This window comes from Vidua macroura, chromosome 1, assembly GCF_024509145.1.
Source record: "Vidua macroura isolate BioBank_ID:100142 chromosome 1, ASM2450914v1, whole genome shotgun sequence".
In the NCBI taxonomy this organism is placed as follows: domain Eukaryota; kingdom Metazoa; phylum Chordata; class Aves; order Passeriformes; family Viduidae; genus Vidua; species Vidua macroura.
Window position 1 is genome coordinate 39,628,151 of NC_071571.1, and position 20,825 is coordinate 39,648,975.

General features: G+C 35.7%; 1 protein-coding gene across 5 annotated transcripts in view; it reads right to left on the minus strand.

The window, feature by feature from the left end:
- The window catches only part of SLC4A7 (solute carrier family 4 member 7), a 92,286-nt gene that overhangs the window by 26,584 nt on the left and 44,877 nt on the right, over positions 1 to 20,825 (minus strand). For 4 of the 5 annotated variants that reach the window (XR_008436100.1, XM_053972323.1, XM_053972313.1 and 1 more), the window contains exons 3-9: positions 18,721 to 18,864; positions 16,421 to 16,556; positions 15,238 to 15,398; positions 13,188 to 13,376; positions 4,576 to 4,691; positions 3,003 to 3,160; positions 906 to 993 (exon numbers count right to left, since the gene is read on the minus strand). Coding sequence is in view for 4 of the 5 variants with exons in the window: in XM_053972323.1 (XP_053828298.1) it covers positions 906 to 993; positions 3,003 to 3,160; positions 4,576 to 4,691; positions 13,188 to 13,376; positions 15,238 to 15,398; positions 16,421 to 16,556; positions 18,721 to 18,864 (992 nt within the window). In the remaining variant the exon portion in view is untranslated. The remainder of the gene's footprint in view (positions 1 to 905; positions 994 to 3,002; positions 3,161 to 4,575; positions 4,692 to 13,187; positions 13,377 to 15,237; positions 15,399 to 16,420; positions 16,557 to 18,720; positions 18,865 to 20,825) is intronic. The other variant, XM_053972333.1, reaches the window with a different exon arrangement.

The window sequence follows — 20,825 nt, forward strand, 5'->3', positions numbered from 1 at the left end:
TTTAATATAAATCTCTGAAGTCTACTCAGGTCTTTTTAGACCATCAAATAATTGTGGTTTGTTTTTTTTTTTCTATTTCAGTGATCTAGAATATTCCTAAAAATCAGATCAGTCTATCTAAAAAAGATCAGAAGCTGCAACTAAATCTTTTAATATTCAATTCTCATACTGAACAAAAACTGTATTCACAGACTTGTTACCAATTGCAAAAGGACAAATTTCTAGTTTACATTACCAAATTTCAAATTGTTCTAGAGTAAACAGTACTTGCATTTCTGCTAGATAACATTATAAATTATCAGTAATTCAGTAGGTGGCGCTCAATGTGAAGTCAAAATTAAAACACCCTCATTTTACTCAGTAAGATGGCAACACTCTTAAAAGTCCTGGTTCCCTCCTGTGGTCTTTAAAACCAATAGTGCTCTAAGCATATGACTTCAAAAGGCTATTAAAATTCTTATTCTATTTGTCTGACCTTGCTTAGATTAAAAAAAAAAAAAAAAACCAAACAAATCTACGATGATTCAGTTGTATGCATTTTTAAAACTTTGTGTCCTGAACACTTGCACAGCCACTTCTGTCCTTTCTGACATACAGTGACTCATATCAAATGCAGTTCTATTTAATAGTTCTGTTAACCAATTTAACACAAAAATGAAATCTACACAAAGCCAATTATTTTTTCAGAAATGCATTTTTAGGATTTCTTCAAGACAGACAAGGAGGGAAGTTAATTTACCATTATTTACTTCACTAACACAAAGAATAATTAAGTTTACAGTTCTTCATTTATCTAGTTTGAGGGTTTTTTTCTTTAACCTACTACTCCAAATCATTTACTGAAATCAGTTGGTAAATACATCATTCTAGACTTTAACTACAAGCGTTTAAAACAGATCACTCACATCATCTGTCATAAGTGTTGCTATTGATCGCCCAATTTCATGGTACTGTGGAGCTTTTCCAGCTGGTCCCAGCAACAAAAACAAAAACCTGTAGAGCAAGTAATACAGATGAGTACAACTGACTTATCTATATATATTCAAGAGTGGGTCATTCAAATTAATGTTTAAAGAAAATTTAGTGGTGAAGTGGTATTAAGTGCTATTAACGTGAAAGTGGTATTAAAAATACCATTTTCACCGCTTACAATCTTAAAAGATTGCTGCAAGACTGTAAAAAGATTCAGCTGTAAAAAGATTCAGCTTAAAGTCATTACTGTAAGGAACTCAAATCCTGAGCCAAAATTACTCCTATATCTTCTTAATTAAGCCTAATTTTTCAACTTCTTATAATGTCTTAGAGATTGCAGAAATACACAGACTAGAAATGCTCAACGAGTATTTCCTCTGGATTCTAAGCCTTTCTGACATTCCCAGTAGCAAAGACCCCTGAAGTGGCAGCTTAGGAGCTCTATGTCCTGTTCCCTGATGATCACCTTTTCATGAGAGTTCAAGCCCCTCACCTGCTGTGACTGGACATGGCACACAGAGGATGCACCTATTGTACTTCTTGCAGTACACTTGGGCATACTCAGATAGTCATATCCTAGCCTCGTGTCAGTGGAAAGGAAGGAAACTTGGATATTTGAACATCTATAAAAGTAAGTGACATTCTGGGAAGCTGATCCAATCTGGGGGTTGGGACACAGTATGTATTAGCAGATCCTTGCACAGTAACAGTGCCTAACATAAATCTCACCAAAACCTTGAACAGGAAAAACATTTTATAAATTCAAAAGGATACAAACCAAAAGAGTTAACCTCAGTAATTTGTTTCACAATCTTCTTCCTATATTTCATGAAAGTGACATTCCCAAGCACAACACATCTGAAAAAAGTAGCACTTTCTTTCAACTCATAATACAAAAAGCTTACTTCTGTCTCCTTTGCAAGTTTACTACCCTAACTGAAACCAAGAGTGCATCTTCAGAATCCAAGTATGCTATTCCAGATTTGCAAGTCTACACCATTCTGAAAAACTTAGGACAGAGTAATTTTAGCTACAGTATTCAGTATGCAGAAATTTTGGAATTTTCCAAAAAAATATTATGAGCACTCCTGCCAACTACTCTCCACAGATTCTCACATATATATATTTTTGCCCTTCAACAGAGTGCGCAAGCTGAAAATCACAAAGGTAAACAAACACTTTGATCATTTTAAAACATTAAAAATCCACGAAAAAACATAAATACAAAAGTATGCCAAACACCACAGAACAGCCCAATACATCAATGTGCACAGAAAATGAAGTGTCATCCATAATGACTGATGAAATGATCTTCTACCTTTATCATGAGACCTGTATTTTGATATTTTGAACATCTGTGGTAAACATACCCACAGTATACTGGTGAGATCCTTGGGTTTGGGGAGCAGGGGTGACTGCACCAGGTTGGATAGCATATTGCAGACTGAAAACTGCTTCTATGTATTAGTGGCAGGTTGACTACTCCAATGTCAATCATGTAGATTTGGGCACACAATAAAAAATTGGTTTTTCACCACCTACGTCATTCATATGCAGAGCATTTGTATAGAAAGAGCAGATGTTCAGATTAGCCACACCTTCAGACTTAGTGTGCTCTTCCCCACTGACAAGCTGTGTCCCACCAAAGGGAACTATAACTATCTTCATGCCCATCTTCAAATGTCAACACAAACCTGGAAGATTCATTGCTTTTACTCCAAATCAGCATTCAGTTTAAAATCCTGCACTTGCTTAAGACAGTATCTTCACATGTATATAGATGTGTATATATATATATATGTGCATGTGTATATACAGAGATATATATAAAGATATATAATGCATTCAGAGAATTTTGTGGCAGATCTCATTCCTTCAAATTTTGCAGCAAATGACTGACATAATGTTCAACAAAATCTACATTTTTTTGAGCTTAATACAGTATATATAAAAATTTACAGCTATTTGAGATCTTAAATAATATTATCTTATTGCATAAGTAAAGCCAGACTTTCCAGGCATTTATTTACCGTGTAGGAACCGGAACCTCTGTGAGACCCGAGAGAAGCACAGCAGGGGAAAGCCTCACAAAAGCAATAATAGGTCTTTCTAAAAAATCTACTTCTCCCACTAATACATTTGATGCTTCTGCTCCTGAAGGAATTTTCCTCATGAAGTTCATATCAACCTATTCATACAAAGATGAAACAAGTGTTTAATCCCTTACATTTCTTAGCAGAAATTCCATAACATAATTATGTTTATCAGAATTTACAAGACATTTATGCTACAAATAAAAATTAAAAAGCAAATTAAATATCCCACAATACAGAAAAGACAAACACATTTAGAAAATGTCAGCCAGCAGCCAAATAATAATAAACTATTTTCTATAAGTTAGATTACTAACACCTAGTATATTCTAGAAGACTCCAAACTGCATAATCACCTTTCTAATATTATCATGACAAACATTCCATGATAGGACATAAATTAACAAAATCTATGCACAATTAAGTAAGGAGAGTTCATGTAATTACACATGGTTTCTAGAATGCAGCAAGTTATTTCACAGCCATGTATTTCAAGTATGTCATAATTTTGAAAAATAATTTGTATGTTCATCTTTTCATTCATAAAGAATTATGATGGCTGAAAATCTTCACCTTCATTTCTGCACATAATCACAGAAGTGCATTAGAAAATGGTACAGCACATGAACTCTGTGTTCACATACACACACACACAAGCACCAGTGACATTGCTAGCTAGAGAACTTACAGATGGCCTCTTGAGTCCCACACCAAGTGTGCCACAACTACAGTGCCAGGAGGCTGACTCCTGTCCAACAGGAGACAAGGCAGGTGTACACAAGGACAGGCCAAGCAAAAATATAAAAACTGTGACAGAGAAGCAGGAATATATGGCACCTGCCATGATTAGATTAGAACTACAGTGTAAGTTAGCTTTCCTTAAACAAAATTATTTAACCTGGCAAAACCATCTTCTCACAGTGTTTCACAGTACAGATGACACTTCTGACTGAACTTTATAGTAACAGCCACAATGGAACTTGCCCAGTGAATTTATATTATGAAAGAAATATATGAGATTTCCAGTAGATTTTTTACAAGGTCTCTTTCAGAAAGTGGTATTACATGTTTCTAATGACTAAGATGTACAACAACTTTTGCAGAGGAAACTCATACATATAAAGCAAATTCTTCTTAAAAGCCCTCTTCACAAAAAGAAAAAAGGAACCAACAAAAAGTTCTAGGAAAAGAAGTTACAACACAATGTATAGAACTGCTTTCATAAGAGCTTGAATAGCAGATGTGTAAATATCTCCATCTGCACAAGAAATTACAGCAGCTGCACTCTTATGTTACCAAAATACTGAGAAGTATTCCACTGGGAAGAATTTTAAAACACCTGACACATTTAGCCTAGATAATATTGTGACACAAGTTATCTCTCAGTACCTATTTCATGTGTACACTGGTACACATGTCTTAGTTGTAAGTAAGGGGGAAGTTCCAACCAGCGCAGTTTTTGTTACATTGTTAATTGATGCTAAACACTAAGGTATTTAATGCTACTTACCTTACTAAAATCAACAGTGCTGTTTTCTCTGCTTCCTCCTGTCCCAGTACCTTTAACATCTCCACTTTTCCCAGTGTCCAAATTTCCAGGTGCTGACTGTGGAGATGCCAACAGCCCTAAATTAAAACAAAGGAGATAAGTTCAAAATGGTGCAGGAAATGAACTGAGTGTGCAACACTACCAAAATTCAATGTGGCAGCTTGCTTAATGCAAAAGTGCACGTTATTCAGTAAGTGCCCTACATTAGTATCATAAATGCAACATTAATAAGTCACTGTGTTGTCAAAAAAAGGACATAATTTTAAAAATTAGGTATTGCCCCAAATGATGGCCATTTGCAAAACAGTCACCAGAAAACATCAGCTACTTTAATTGCAGAAAAAATAACTGCTGGCATTTTAATCATAACTGATTCAGTAGTTAGTATATAGCACCTTCACCGTACTAAGAAATCCTCGGATACCAAATGCAAACACCTGTAGTCTGCTGTGTAGCAGTTACTGCAATTGCAGAAAGTGTCAGCAAGCCTCAGGCTACAGCTACAAGGAATGTAGTCAACAAAGTTAACTAAGTTGTAAAAGTAAGCAGTGTACTACATGAAGGACAGCTTGCAAACCATGCTTTCAATCAACAGACCAAAGCTCCCACTATTCATCCAATCACATGTTACTATATGGAATATACACTTGAGCTGAAGAGCACACACAATAAAGTTTTTCAAGTTCAACATACAGCTTCCCTCTAACACTTGCACCAAAACAAAACCGTATTATCTATCTTGCTACAGCCAGCAGCACTGAATTGCAGGTTCAGTAAAGGGTACAAAATGCAAGTAACCCAAGTGTCCATACACACAGAATTCCACATTGCATCGTGGTTCTCTCTACCCAAGTAACATTTAAAAGCTGGTCTAGGCATGCATAACCAAGCCCAAGTCCCGTCTTTTGAACTACAGAGCTTTTGCTTGTTCAGTTTAACATGCACTAGACGTGCATTTGGCCTTCTTGCTTGTCTACACTTGACCTTTCAGCTGTGGTGACAGAACATGCTTCCACATGCCTTCAAAACCACATCTAGATAAAGGCTGGAGCATAAACATTGTATTACATGGAGAAAGTTTGTATTTAGGTCAAGCATCTCTCTAGCCAAGATATAAATTAAACCCTTTTTGGCTATCTTCAGGCTACTGTTCTATCATAACTACTGCCACATAACTACTTGCATACCCCCATGTTTATAATTTCTCAATTTTGACTTATTTTAGCATTTCAAATGACTACTCTATTCACTTAATTTCATCCCCATATTTGTTTTCAAAAAGCTCTTCCAAAAAGTCATCATATCAACAAAAACATGCAGGTCCAAGCCTCTACCACTAATTTTCATTCTTACAGTTCATAAGGGACGTAAGTGGTGTGGGTAGTTTTTCCTGAAGCAAAAACCAAATCAAGTTAACAGGCTGTCATTTCCTTCATAAATCCTAACATACACGAGTAATGAGCCAACACAACAAAATAACAAAAAAAAAAAAAAAAAAAAGAAAAAAAAACAGAAAAAAAAAACACCACCAAAAAAAAAAAAAAAAAAAAAACCCAGCACCAAAAACACGTTCTGCTCTTCTGCTCCAAGATTTACATGTTATTCACAAGAACTATACCATCAATCACCTATGAAATAAGCTGATCTAAGTATTTAACTGCTTAGGAGCTGATGTTTGTAGAACTAGAAAGAAATATTAAACAGCTGTTGCAGAAGAGCAGCATAATACAAAAGTTTAGATATTCTTCATTTTTCCCCTTCTCTGTAGCAATACAGGTAACTTAAAATGTTTTTAACTGATGAAAGGTAAGCCATAACGCATCGTCTTGCACTTTCTGGAAAAGCACCGTGAGCAAGAGCAAGCAGAGACTAGAACAAAAACCTGAGAGACAATCAAGGAGAAGTACAGAGAATAAGGATTCTACATATTAGCAGAAATATTTACTGTTTCAGTGCTAAAGTGATACTGATTCTTCTAAAAGGTTTGCCTTCAAAATTTCACCGATCACTCACAGTTAAGACTCACAAGTTTTGGCACTGACACAGGAATATTTGTCTGATCCTAAACCATGTGTGAATAATTTTCTTTTCTGTTGGCCTTGCAGTTGGACAGACTGCTGCTCTCCCAAGATAGTACTGCTCACAAGTTTTCAGACCTGAGCAAGCATTTCCATATGAGCCTGCCTTCATTACACATATCCATCAATCTGCTATTTATAGAGAAACTGTGAACCAATGAATTAATCTTCTTTAATAGAAGTGAAACACTTCTATTCCAAAGCTCACATTAATAAAAGAACTTATTTCCCTCTCTTCTCCAGTTCAGTAGATGCAAACTCAAGGACAACTACTTAGAAGTACTTTTCAGATTCTAAGACAGAGAAACTCATTGTTTTGAAGCTACTGAGGGGATCCTTAAAAAACACAGCGCTCTTCCTGATGCTAGTTAGGCAGATGGACTACTCCATCTCCTCTGAAAGACTACAGTGGAGTAAGTCTTGAGTAACTTGGAATAAAACCTCAAACTCAAGATATTTCTAACTACACCTTCACTAAAGATCATGTGCTTTTTCTAGCCAACTACATTTAATACTGTGATGACAAAAATCTAATCAACGTTATCGACAGAAAAAAGAATGCAAGAAGTTTACATACAGTTGTCTCACATCTGTTTCATATGAAAAAGATGAGTAATATATGAGTTCAACATCTAAGCATGACTATTCAAAAAAAATGTATTTAGAAAGGCAAAAATTATATAATACAAATCTTCTAAATATGAAGTCAACCATATTTGTAGTTGAGGAAATTAAAATAAATTTTTAAAACTAAATTCCATTGCAGCTCTAATGCAAAAAAAAAGTTCATATTACTACTAGAGAGCAAATATGCAAACTTCTCTGAATCACTATTTTCAGGGGAAAATACTGTAACAGGAAAGTTGTTGTAAATGTTTTTTTGCTCAGTTTTAAAGTACATTTATCAGTGGACCAAAAGGCCTCTTAAAACAGACTTCTTTGCTGTTGTTCACAGACATTATAAAACCTCGGTGATGCTGGTGAATTAACGGTGTTGATTTTTAGCTGTGACACAGCTCACTTCCCAGCCCTTCCTATGGAATTCATTATTCAACAGTTCAAAGATGGGAAAACAAACACTGCTCTTCAACTGATGACAAAATTTAAAAAACATTATTAAGAGAAGCCTTTGTCTAGTTGACTTACTATGAACTGATGACTGGCTGATTAAAATTAAGTGGTAGACCAAAGGTGTGTCTCTTTTCCCTCCTTTACAGTAACTCACATTAAGTTCAGTAACCTTCCAGCTCTTTATGAAAACTAAAAAATAAAAGTCTGAATAACACAAGGCAAATAACAGAGGAATGTAAATAGAAAAAAAACCTCCGATTAGAAAATTAACACAGCTCCTCATGCTCACAGGAGGCAAACCAAACTCAATCATACAGATGTGTAAAATGTATTCATGCTGCAGTATTCTGAATTACTGGAGAGGTGAATACAGACCATAACCTATAGTGGAATGGACCAGGAAGATTTTTTTTTTCCCCTTAATTAATACCAGGAAGTTGACTTCCTTGTCAGGGTTTTCTTTGACTCTTGACTCCCAAGACAGAAACTGGTCCAGTTGCAGTCCTGAAGTCATAGTCTGAGAATGTTTTCAAAAGCAAATTGAAGGAAAAAGACGTGTCTTTCTGTGGTCAGATGATTTCTTGAACTAAAAAAGCAGGGGAAACCCCAGAAAACAAAAAATATCTTCGTTGTTGGTGTTTATCATTCTCTAAAAAAACTCATGGATTAACTGGGAAATCATCCCTTTCAGATTTTTTTCTTTATGAGAAACAGCTGCATGAGGAACAAAACTGATTTGAACATGACTTGGGAGATTCTAGTAGAAAGCCTTACTAGTGACAATGGTAATAACATCATGTACTTGAGCTTTATTAATTTGCCTTCTCCTGGATTCTAAAGATCTTGTGTCTGGCATGCTGTCATTCCTGTCAGAGAAATGAGAACTGGAAAAACAATTACAGCTATAATTTTACTTCTGATTTCTAAGCACATTTGGAAGGTGACCTGTGACAGAATTATCGTCACATGAAGTCTCTTAATTTCTCATAAGGAAGTCACAAAAAGAGATTTGTGTTTGCTTTTCTGAATTTAAGTAATGATGAGGCCTCTATACTTCAACTGAAGATAAGAAACTATGATGTAGTTTCTTTCCTTTTCAGTGATTTGGCTGCCAATGTGAAAAGGCAGATAACCACAGCCTCTTTCTTCTCTGTCAGCATATTTCCACTCTTAAATGTAACAGTTATTTATTAAACAAGTGAGGAAGAAACCAAGTAAAGCCTCAACTGAAGGAAGAACCAAGGGAGATCAGACCCTGCGCTCCCAACACACACAGGCCTAAAGAAGTCAAACCTACAAGAAGCTAGATTTTGGCAAGATAAATTTCTAGGAAGGGGAGGAAGAGCCTGAAGACCAAAAAGAAAGATGATTCCCCCCCTTAAAAATACAATCTGCCAAGTAGAATTGTGAAGTTTCTAAATAGGTGGTAATTTTGCAAAAGTAAAGCAAGTATAACAGTACGGATGCAGAATGCAGTTATAAAACTTTTACTAAAAACATTTCAAGAAAGGATGGAAAGTTCTAACAGTTTCGTTCAACTTATCTATACACGTACATACCTTTTTACATATAAAGAAGAATAGCTTTGCAGATAACAAAATAATAAATTGCTGAGTTCTGGCCTACAATTACAAGTTCCTAAGTACTATCTCCAATTTTGCATATCAAACATAACAAAACACGAATGGAGTGTCTGATGCTAAAGCAGTGCACTAGTGGACAACTATCCAGAAACAGCTGCAGGTGAACTGAACCTGACCATTTCATCAGTTAACTACTGCTGGTTTTAACAGCCATGGTTTTAAAAAGCCCAAAAGCAAAAATAAAACTGCTTGAAAGCTTCATGATACAACTAAACTATGGATGCTACTGATAATTGTATCCTTCCTAATTCTTTTCATATTCACCTCTAATACTTTACCATGGTTTCAGCTGTACCTATCTCAGGATATCCAACACTGGTTTAAGACATTGACTCAACCACTGACAAAACCAAAGCAAAATCTGCTATGGACTGTAGGTGAGTGAAAGGAAAAGGCCACCATTTTTGACATTTTGCTTATATATTAGATTTTAAAACCATATTCCTTTTTAATTACACAAATGAATGTTAATTAAAGAATTTTTTGCTTGCTTTAGTTAAAAGCTAAAAAGTTAAAAATGCCAAACAAGAAGACAGTCACAACTGAGAAGAAACAAACATGCAGGCAGAGGTAATAGTTATCATATTTCTTTGTGCCAAAAACATTGCAGTGCAAGTGATCCAGATGCAGAGAGCATCACACATGGACAGCTTAAATTTCAATAGTTGCCTGGTGTTTTGCCAATATTTTCCTCTGTCTTCTTTTCCTGGCTTTCCTGCACTTCTAAGTCCTCCTCAGGTGGGTGGATTACTACTGAAGGGATATCATCACTGGCAGGTGACACCAGCAATTCCTCGCCCTGAAGTGGGCTTGGCTGGGCACTTGTGGTTGGGCGGCAGGTAGGGCTGGAGGGTGGTGTGTTTTGAGGGGTGGTTACAGGGGTTGTACACCTTGAGGCTGCCGGGGTCCCAGCTCTTGAAGAAGGAAGAAGGTTACTGAGAAGAACCGACAAACGGCTGTCTCCTCTCAGGGAAAGATTTGAAGCAGAGAGACCTGTTCGCAAAGAGTGGCGGGAGGCTGAAAGGCCTTCCCCTGAGATAAAACAAATGGAACACCATGAGGTTTACAAAAGGGATAGATTATATTAAATTAAAACAAAACAAACCAAATCCACACAGATACAAATATGAATTAACAATTTACACAGTAAATTGCAAGCTTTATGGGCCAAAGTGTCATTGTCATGCAAGTAAGGTAAGAGGTAAGAGGAGATCTGATACCAGACATTAGGAAAGTAAGAAATTACTGAGGAGCACTCATTAGAATGCTGAAGATCTGAAGGAGAAGATATTATCTTAAATCAGAGTAAGATTTGTTAACAAAAAAAATTTTCTATCTTGAAACTGACTCTTAAATTTTTCTAGAATTCCTTATTCCAAATTGCACAGCAGTTATTGTTAATCCATCCAAAAAATAAACTAAAAAATTATTAGCAACCAAAATATTACAAGACTTCTGTTAACACTATCTGTTATGTACAAAGAATTATTAATTTTTAAAAAGCGATCATGATCAAATATATCTAAATGTGTTAAATGCAACTGTCTCCCAATAAAAGTCTTGTTTTACTGAGAATTTTCCCAGGCAGCTGTAGTCTAATGTGTATTTTTGAAGAGGGCACAAAAATGAGATACACAGCCCCTTCTCCATATCATCTTGCTGTGACTTACCAATAGCCCCATATGGCTAAAACCAAACATTTCTCCAAAATCCCTTGTAACTTTTGTTGCTCTAGTTTCCATGTCTCACTAATTTCTTATGGAGAGAACACAGTCTTGTGATGAGTCCTTCAGACTGGAGCTTGTAATGGATTATTCAGTTCTTCCTTAAGCAGGAAGAGAGACTGTTTATGGTCATATTAGTACTTCCATTAAAAGGTTTAGTGATACCATTTCTCCCATTTGCCACAAACACTTTTCCTGGGATGACCAGTCTCCTTGAAAACATTACTGATGACTTCTCCTACAATCCCTGAAATCCAAAACATGCTGGTTTCATGTACCATGCCATCAAACAAGGAAACAGCAAACTAGACACATTTACTCTCCCGTTTATACCAAGCACTACAGAGACCAGTAAGTTGAAGAACCCCAAAACAATTAACAAGGAGGTGCAGAAAGCATGCCTAGGTAAAGGCCTCATACATTCCCCTCCCCCCAAACAATGAAAGAGTGGATCCTACAGATACAAACCTGATTTAAGAACAAAAGCCTCAAAACTCAACTATTAAAACATCAAAAATGGAGAGCTGTAAAGAAAATGGGACCAACAGAGTAGATTTGGTTGCCTATAATAATCACTACAGTAATAACTAACTTCTATAAGTATACCTGTGATAAATCATGAACATGTCCTAAAACACACAACCCCCTAAGGAGCCTAAGAACTAATATGCACATAGGCATGTTTGGCTTATCAGCTTATTAGAGGGTTACCGATGCATAATAAAAAGAAAAGTAAATCAGTATATGCTGACAAGGAGTTCATCATATTATACTGGTTTCTTGTTTCAGCATACATCCCATAATCTCTTGTAAAAAGAGTATTCAGAATAAAATGCTCTAAAAAAATTGAACTGATACATGAAAGGTAACTGGCAAGAAAGAGATCTCAAATTTGCAGAATTATACCTGGGGATACAGGTGTTCAAGGATGGGAAAAACCAAGTCTGTGTGTGTGAAATTTTCATGTTTGGTGAACAAAACATGTAAGTCAGGAGTTACAGGAGACATTATGCTCTTAGATAAATTAGCTGCATTTTCATTCTTGAAAAAATAAATCTGAAGCTATTAGAGAAATATTTAAGTATATCATATATGCACTAGCTAACAAAAAAAAAAAAAAAAACAAAACTATCAGCAAGCTCAGGTATTCATTGGAGAATACTCCAGCATATGTAGCTCCTAACAAGCACTTAACTAAGTGAAGCATACTCTAAGCAATAAGGCATCTTTCAAGACAGAAAATAAAGTTCACTTCAAGGACTGATTCATGAAACCAGAATTAAGTTTTCACCAGAGTAAAAAATTTCATTTTTTCAGAGTAAAAAAATCTATGTGTCTTACTTAATGCAAGGCAAAAGGAAACAAAGAACGGAGATGAAAACAGAAGCCCCATAAAAACACAAGAATACAAGTAAGCTGCTCTGTAGTATATATTGCTATTTGGAATTTGGGACTGGATGTCTACAATAAATTTTCAGGAACTGGTTCAAAGAAGATATCTAAGAACATTGCTAATACCTTTCTTGGGTTTGGGATTTTTGCTCCCATTAGACCCTTCTCTACAAAATAAGATAAAATAAACAATGTTCTAGCTAACAGTACTACCGTCACTATTGGCATAGCAAACTTCTTGTCAAATGAACATAACACTGGGTTAAAACACAATAAATGTCATTATCACTGCACTCATGATCACTACATCTCTTGTGCAAATACTGTAAAAGCAAGTAGGATCCATCTGACACATATATAAGTTATGCCACAATGCTGAAATTCCTCAAACATTGCATATACCAAAAAAACATTAGGATCAATGTACGTCTACTACTATGCTTCAGAACAATAATGCATGCTATGGTATACAAGCAGGACTAGAGTATTTGACTAAATTAAAAAATATCATCCACAGCTACACATCACACACACTCTTATTGTTAGTTCTTTGCTCATCAAGAAGGAAACACTTATCTGTTATTACCAGCTGACCTTTCCTTCATCTCCCAGTGAGAGCATCATTTACCAGGTTAGTATGAACTGGAGGCTACAACTTATCTCACCATTTCGTTCAAGCAAGTGAGGGTCAGAATGTTTCTTGCCTATATCTGCGAAAGACCGAACTAGAGGAATCCGACTGCTGAATTTCTTCTCATTCTGATGATGGTGTCTCTTTAGAAGAGCCTCTCTCACATTCTCTCTTATGGATTCATCCAGCTGGCCAGAGGCAATCATGCTGTCCAAAACCATATCTACATAATAATAACAAAAGAAGAAAATTATATAGGTAGCTATCAAGTCTCCTTTCATCTCACTCAAGCACTGTAGTTGCATCAAATAATAAAAGAAAATCAAAATCTATTTAAAAGAAAAGTCTTCTCTTTAGCAAAACCATTTTCAAGAATCCACAGGAAATTTTCAGATGTCACTAAACAAGCAAATGTGAGAATAAGAAAAGCACAACATGCAGATCCAAGAGAGTATTTATTAGTAGCATCATTTCAAGAACTGTAAAGGTACTAAGGTACTCAGTACCTTATAATTCATAGTCATTTACTTCAACTTTCAATGGAAACTCACTTTCAAAAAAAGTATTTATTGTATTCAACAAACCTACACCAGGAGTGAGTACATAAAGACAAAACACAAATGAAAACAGACTTATGACAGTCTTAACCTGGTGTTCCCTACTTTTAAAAGTATATTCAACTACGTAAAAGTGAAAGTTGCTATAGAATAAGATTAATTACACAACTCCTGTCATCTTCAGATGCTCTACTGAGACTCTTTACCAAATTTTGTGTGATTCACATGCTTTAGAAGAGCAAGTATGAAACAAAATCTAGGTATATAATCTAAAACTAACTACTCATCTGCCAAACAACATCAAGTTTCAAAAGGGCATCTCACCAATATGCTCACATCAGGAAAGAAAGCCTACATATCAGGGGAAATATCTACTGTGCTTCTTAGAGGTCCATTTTTTTTAATAATAAAACATATAAAACAAATTCATAAAAGACCTCAACCTGCGCAAAGCAACACAAACCTATGTGACAAATTTTTAAATATATTTTCCCAGTTTTAACTAATGTCTCGATACTTAACTGCATTGTTAAATTGAAATTGCACAGAACTTCTCAAAATGAAAAATGTTAGGGCTCAGGGTAGGGCTCTGAGCAGAACAACATGCCGTAAAGCGTCTGTCAGTACGGTGCAGCTTCTTTCTGAGATCACTGGTAACACACAGCCACTTGTTACAGATTCTCAAAAGGAAACTTGCCACCCTCCCTCTCCTGTTATGAGTAACAAACAGTATTACCTACTGGGTATTGCTGGCTCCTGGAAAAAAGGCAGCACACTTGTATACCAAGCACTGCTAAGCCACATGCTTCACAATGGCACCTAAAATTAACTTGAAACAAATTCACACAATCTCTTAAGGTATCCTAGTTGCAACTCAAGTGCCTGCTACCCAGAGTGCTGGTTACACAGAATTAAGCAACTACTTTCCTTATTTATTAATATTATCGCTGAATTCAATTACTAAACATGTAATTATAAATCAAACTATGAAAGTATTCAAAGTTGCCTGTATTGTATCCAAAATGACCATGTGATTAGTGAGGACACTCAACACAGTAGGTCAAACAACATGTATAGCATTTATTTCTGCTCACCTCTTATAAAGGTGAAAAAATACCAGATGTGCAACAACCAACTGCACTAATGGCATCAAGTTAACATCAGCCAAAATATAATTAATAATTATGGTACTAAAGTGTACAAATAACTCCTAAAATGTTCTGGCAGATATTTACAATTCATCTGTAGAAACAAAGACAGAACACATTAAGGGATTAGAACATAAAGGCAAATTCTGGGCCTCATCCTAAAGTACATACTAAGGAGCTCCTACTCATCCAGTGTCATGTTTTGTAAGTGGCATTTGTAGGACCAGCTACTCTCAACCAGATCAAGAAAAGTGCTGCAAGCACGCACATACCTGTTTCTTCAACACAGTATTTTCAAGAACATAGACATCACCAAGACCACCTCAAGTTATAAATCAAAATTTAGGAATAAAGTATTTTTAAAAATTTTTGCTGCAACCTGCTATCTCATCAAGCGTGTTTGCTCTCATGTCCAACATGACCGTCCCATTAAGAATACAGCTCCGCAGTTCAAAGAGACTGTGCAGAGACAGAGTTGCTACATAAGGCTTGCTCCATCGATCGCCGCCATCTTCAACATCCTCTTCAAACTTCAGCCACCTGAAATGCATTCACATGTACACATTTATATTTCTCCTGGAAAGAAAATTTGGCAAGCAATCCCACTCTTCCATGTGGCTTAGGCATGACATAGAACAGAAAATCCCATGAAATCATACCAGCTTTCCTTTTCTCAGACAGCCCAATTGATTAACATTTTTATCAGGCTTAAATAACCACACTCAACTGTTTTAGTTCTTACCCATTTTGTTTCTTTTGGCTTGACCAATACCTGTCTATTCACATGATCTTGTGAAGAATATGGCTGTCTGCCTTATTACCTGACTTGCATCTTAATTTAATTAGTATTTAGGATTAGAAAGCTGTCTTAAACATACCATACAGCATGTTCAAGTCTCCTAAGGCTGCTAAGTCAGACTTTCAAGAACTAGGCAATATTAACATGTGAAACTATAAACTGATCTGGATTCCCACTCACAGGCATTATGCAAATTGAGCTTCTACTAAATTTAACATGCAACAAGGTGGCTGGAAATACTGAATGCAGAAGAATTCATCACAATGCACAGGCAGAAGGAAGCAACTAAACTAGTAAGGGTCAAAACCAATCATGGCATCCTGTAATGTTCAGGCATGCAATTTGCCAAAAACTAATCAAATACTACCCAAGAAAAAACCTAATACCCAATTTTCTTTCTGTTTGAGAAAAAAATGATACCAATATATTGGCAGTAACATACCAAAGAGGTTTCTGAGATTGCAAATACCACACTCCATGGGCAAACACCGTATTTATAACTTGGTATACTCCTACCTTTCAAAATGTTCGGTATGATCAGTTTTAGGGAAGAGAACACAGCACCAGAAAGACTGAGGGTCTCTTGAAAACAAGATTGATTCTTTCAGAGTTTGATAAGAACAACTAAAATTTTGGGTTGCTGTGCAAGAATTGAGTAAACAACTCTTACAGATAGTGAAGATTCTACGCCAAACCTGGTTTGCAATGCTTCAAAATAAAATTACTATAAGATATACCTTGAAACAAGCTACTCCAAACATACCTAGCAGTTTCTCTCCATTCATATTCTTCTCCATCCCTGAAGCAAAGTTCATCCATTTCAGTGAAGAGATCATGAGGAATGTGTTCATCATCATCTTCAGTACCCAAGATAAACTGCACTCGTTGGGATGGTGTGTCTTGAAGAAAATAATTAGAAGAATTCATACTTCTATGAATTAATTAACATTACCTAACAGTAAAATCTCCTGCCCTCAGCTAGAAATATGCAGGACAACATCCTCTTTAAGAGGGAAGAGGAACAAAAGAAACATATACATGTCTTTAAAAGAAGGCTCTCTGAAAACTTTGCACTGTTTCTGAAAACAAAACATCTGGAAATCCATGTTTATGAAAATTAATCAACTGTTCTTGGGTATTCTATAGATTGCTAATATGAAAGTTAACATCAACAGTAAATTTGGTTAAAAAAAAAAAAAAGCAGAAATTAATATACCAAAGCACTAGAAACGTTGTTTTTTCACTTTAAGAACAAAATAACTAATACCATCATGACACAAGACACTAAAGAAGAAAAAGTTAAAACAAAACAGGCTGATGGAAACAAACAGCCTTACTTACAGAGCAGCTGCCCAAGCCATAGTTCAAGACAGTCATCAGTGAGTAGCCAAGCACTGACTGTTAGAGCAGCAGATTTTTCTGTGGTCTGTTGCTATTTATGTAGGATAAAATTTTTTCATTGCATGGTTGGAGCAGGATGTATAAATTAGCATAGGAAAATAGAAAACTATGTAGCTGAAGTGTCCAGAAAATATTTTAACTTCTCATAGTATAGTGCCTAGTGGAACAGGCTCAATAACTTACTAAAACTAAAATATCCTTATTGATGAAGTAAGTACTGGATTTCAATCAATATGAACAAAACTTAAAAAAACACCAATTAAACCACATGATTTTAGAGATGCTTTTAATACTTATACAAAGATTCAAGTGAATTCTCATATTACAAGGGTTCAATAAATGTACTAATTGCAATGTTAACTCAAGGAAGATCAGAGATAGATAATCCAGGTAAACCTCAATTTTAATTTTTTTTTTTAATTTTCTCAAGTTTTAGAAATCTTAACTTTGTTCACTGAAACATCACTCTCACAGCTGTAAGATATGAATATACAACTGTAGGTTTCTACTGTAGAAGGAAGGTGGCCTTTTAGATTTAAACATAAGATCTGAATAACTAAAAAAGTTCATTCATTGAGTTTTATTTTAGCATTTTTGTTCTAGTATATACCACCATCTAGTAGCTTCCTTCTGAAATGGGCTCTTGAATGCAAGCAACATTCATTATTAGTTAAGGTCTATAGCAGATTGTTTCCATCCCAAAACCAACACACCCCAAAATCCTGCCAAATTCTGTGCATATAGTATACAGAAGCAAATGGAACAGAGAAGTGAATTTCTGTCAACTTAATATCACTTGTTTCTTCAAAAACTGTACAGCAAGATTCTACAAACATGATGTTCATTATAATAATTTGTATTTGGGAGGGAAGGCCTTGAAGATGGTTGAAACCAAGATTTGTCAGAGCATTTCCATTCGAAAATTCCTTTGTTTCAGGTACTGGCCCCACATAGAACATACTGCTAGTCATTGAAAGGTAACAGTGAACAGCATGGTGTCCACACTTAAATTCAAACATTGCACCATAATCTGCTCATTCGTGGCAGTTTAGGAATTAAAGTGGACTTAGGGTCTTGAAGAAAAACTTAAGTATACTGCCAAATAATTTCATTTCAGAGAATGATATGACAAAATTGTCCTCTCTTGAGGATAATGGGGTGGGGGGGCACAGTTCGTGATGATCCAAACCAAAAACTTAGGAGGCAGTGCAATTCCTTTACTAACAGACAGCAAGAAGGCTGAAGTAAATATTTAAATAAAAGAAGATCATTGATCAAATTACCATGGCAAATGCTGCTTTTCACAGCTACATGCTTAGTTTCAAAAATCAGAGGAACAAGCATACACGACTACACAATCTGAAAAAAGGTGTCTAATTTAAATAACACAGATTTTCATGCTACAGGAGAGCATTACAAAGCTCTAGTCTAACCTATTCAGTGCAGGCTGCTGAACATTCATGCAGACAGCTGGACCAAGTCCAACAGCTTCTGACTTAGATAAAACACAACCACAAAATCCTTGTCTGACTGTACACAAAAAGACATTAATTACAGAGAGAATAAAAGAAATAGCACAAAACAAACAACACTTAAGCACAGAGTAGCTACTACAACTTTATTTTCCAGAGACATGAAGAACACGCACAACAAACTTCTTACCGTATGATGGAGATTCTCTGCCATCCTCTCTATCAGTTTCTTTTTCTTTTTTTCTTCTGTGGTGCCTGTGCCCACGATGTCTGTGCCGGCGACGGCCTGGCTTGCCAAGTGGGACGTGAACTCCAATATACACAGCTCTGTGGCCTTTTCAAGAGAGTTTAAAAGGACACAAGTAAACAAAAAATTACCTACTGCCCAAATTTAGTATCTAAAGACAAGGGGTTTAAGAAATAGCAATCCAAAAGCACTTGACAAAATTACCTTTAGTGAACTAACACGACCATTTCCTTTCTGTCCTTCCAGGGTGTCAAGGAACTAGTTCTAGACTCATTTCTCTGATAAATTAGGTCATATTCTTATTTAGTTTAAAAATTCAGTTGTGAAACAAATAATACAGAAGTACAAGCTTGACCTGTAATGCTGAAAGAAGCTATTTTATAAACATGAGGCCAAGGCAGAGAAATGACATTTTAGTCCTCTTTTTTTACAGGGATTCATATCAGGACAATTGTAAGAATGACAAAATAATCTCCTGGTTCAGCTTATTAACTTCATCAAGAAATTACCCTTCGTTTAGAGTCTGCAAGTAGTTCTCTGTCCTTGAAAGAGCTGCCATTATTTTCTTAAGTAGCACATAACACCTCAAGGTGAAACTGATGTTCAATTGCACCATTAACTTAGTATCAGGAAAATAAAAGGAACTTATGTTCTGAAATGTATGTCAACACTTCAAATAGCTTCCGGAGATGTTGGGGTGGGTTTTTTCCTATTCTAGAATGTTTTAATAAATTTAGGAGCACATCCTCAAATTAATGCATATTGCTCTTTAAGACATGTATTTTCAACATCTTGCTTTTCCTTTGACCTTTGACACCAAGACAATACTAACATCAACATCTTAGCAAAAGACATCAATCAACTGACTGTTATGAACATATTACTACCATGTCTCCTGTAATGGAGATAGCATATACAATAGGCTTTTCATTGCTATTTAAACAAACAATCGCAGGAAGAGGCAAATTAACTATAACACTAAATACTCTGTTTCATGGTGTTGAAGAGTTATTACAGAAGACTGACATTAACCAAAGGAAAAGGAAGTGGTCTTCCAGCTATCAGACAGATACAAATTCAGCAAATTTACATTATGCAGGCAAGCCCTAGAAACTGTGACTACACATACACGCATATGTATGTGTGTGCCTAGCACACTTAAAGATGCTGAAGATTCCTGGTGATTATAGAGCTTTAAAGAAACAAGAAGTGGTAAGATATCAAGCTTATTTCCCCAAAAAAATAATCCCTAAGCCCAAAATGATATGGCTTTATAGAAGTTTTGTGTATTTTTACAGTGCTACATGACTAAAAATACAATCAAAAGTCATTATTAACACAAGTGTTCAACATTAAATTAATTTGGTCAAAGATTCCTTTTCACAGAACAGGATCCAATTCTTGACACACTTCCAGCACTAGTTTAATTAGAGTTGACTGACTGACACTAGGACCAAATCTGAAATTAAGCATATTAAAAGCTATTTGTTTCCATGTAAGAGTGGAAAAGAGATTAATTTCTCGAAGCATTCATCAGTCCTATTTATAGAGAGAGATTTGTCTTTTGTGAGTTTCTTCCAACAATACCCAGCCCCCGCCCAGCAGCCTGACCTCTGCCCTCCATGACTGCTATGCACAATGCAATTCCCAGAGAAATTAATGCCAATGTGACACCTATAAATCACTGCACTTGGTATATAATGTGATCGGGGGGCATCATTAACAATGGTCATGTTGCTGATGCCATCATGATACAATAATCTTATGCATAGGGAAAGCAAAAGTATGAGGTTCAAAAATAACTCAATTACTCACCACATTCCACTCAAAGCTACAACTGAGTGAGCCACAACTCACTGCAAATGCTGTTACTATGCCTGTTAGGGTTTCTGTTTTATTTTATATATTCAATTAGCAGGTATCAAACTACAGTTTAAATATACACAGTTCTATTTGTTGCCAAAGTGCTGAATTTTTTGCAGGAACTGTTTCTTCCTAAGAGAAACTCTAGCACACTTACAGTAATAGAGCATTTTATATAATTGCTT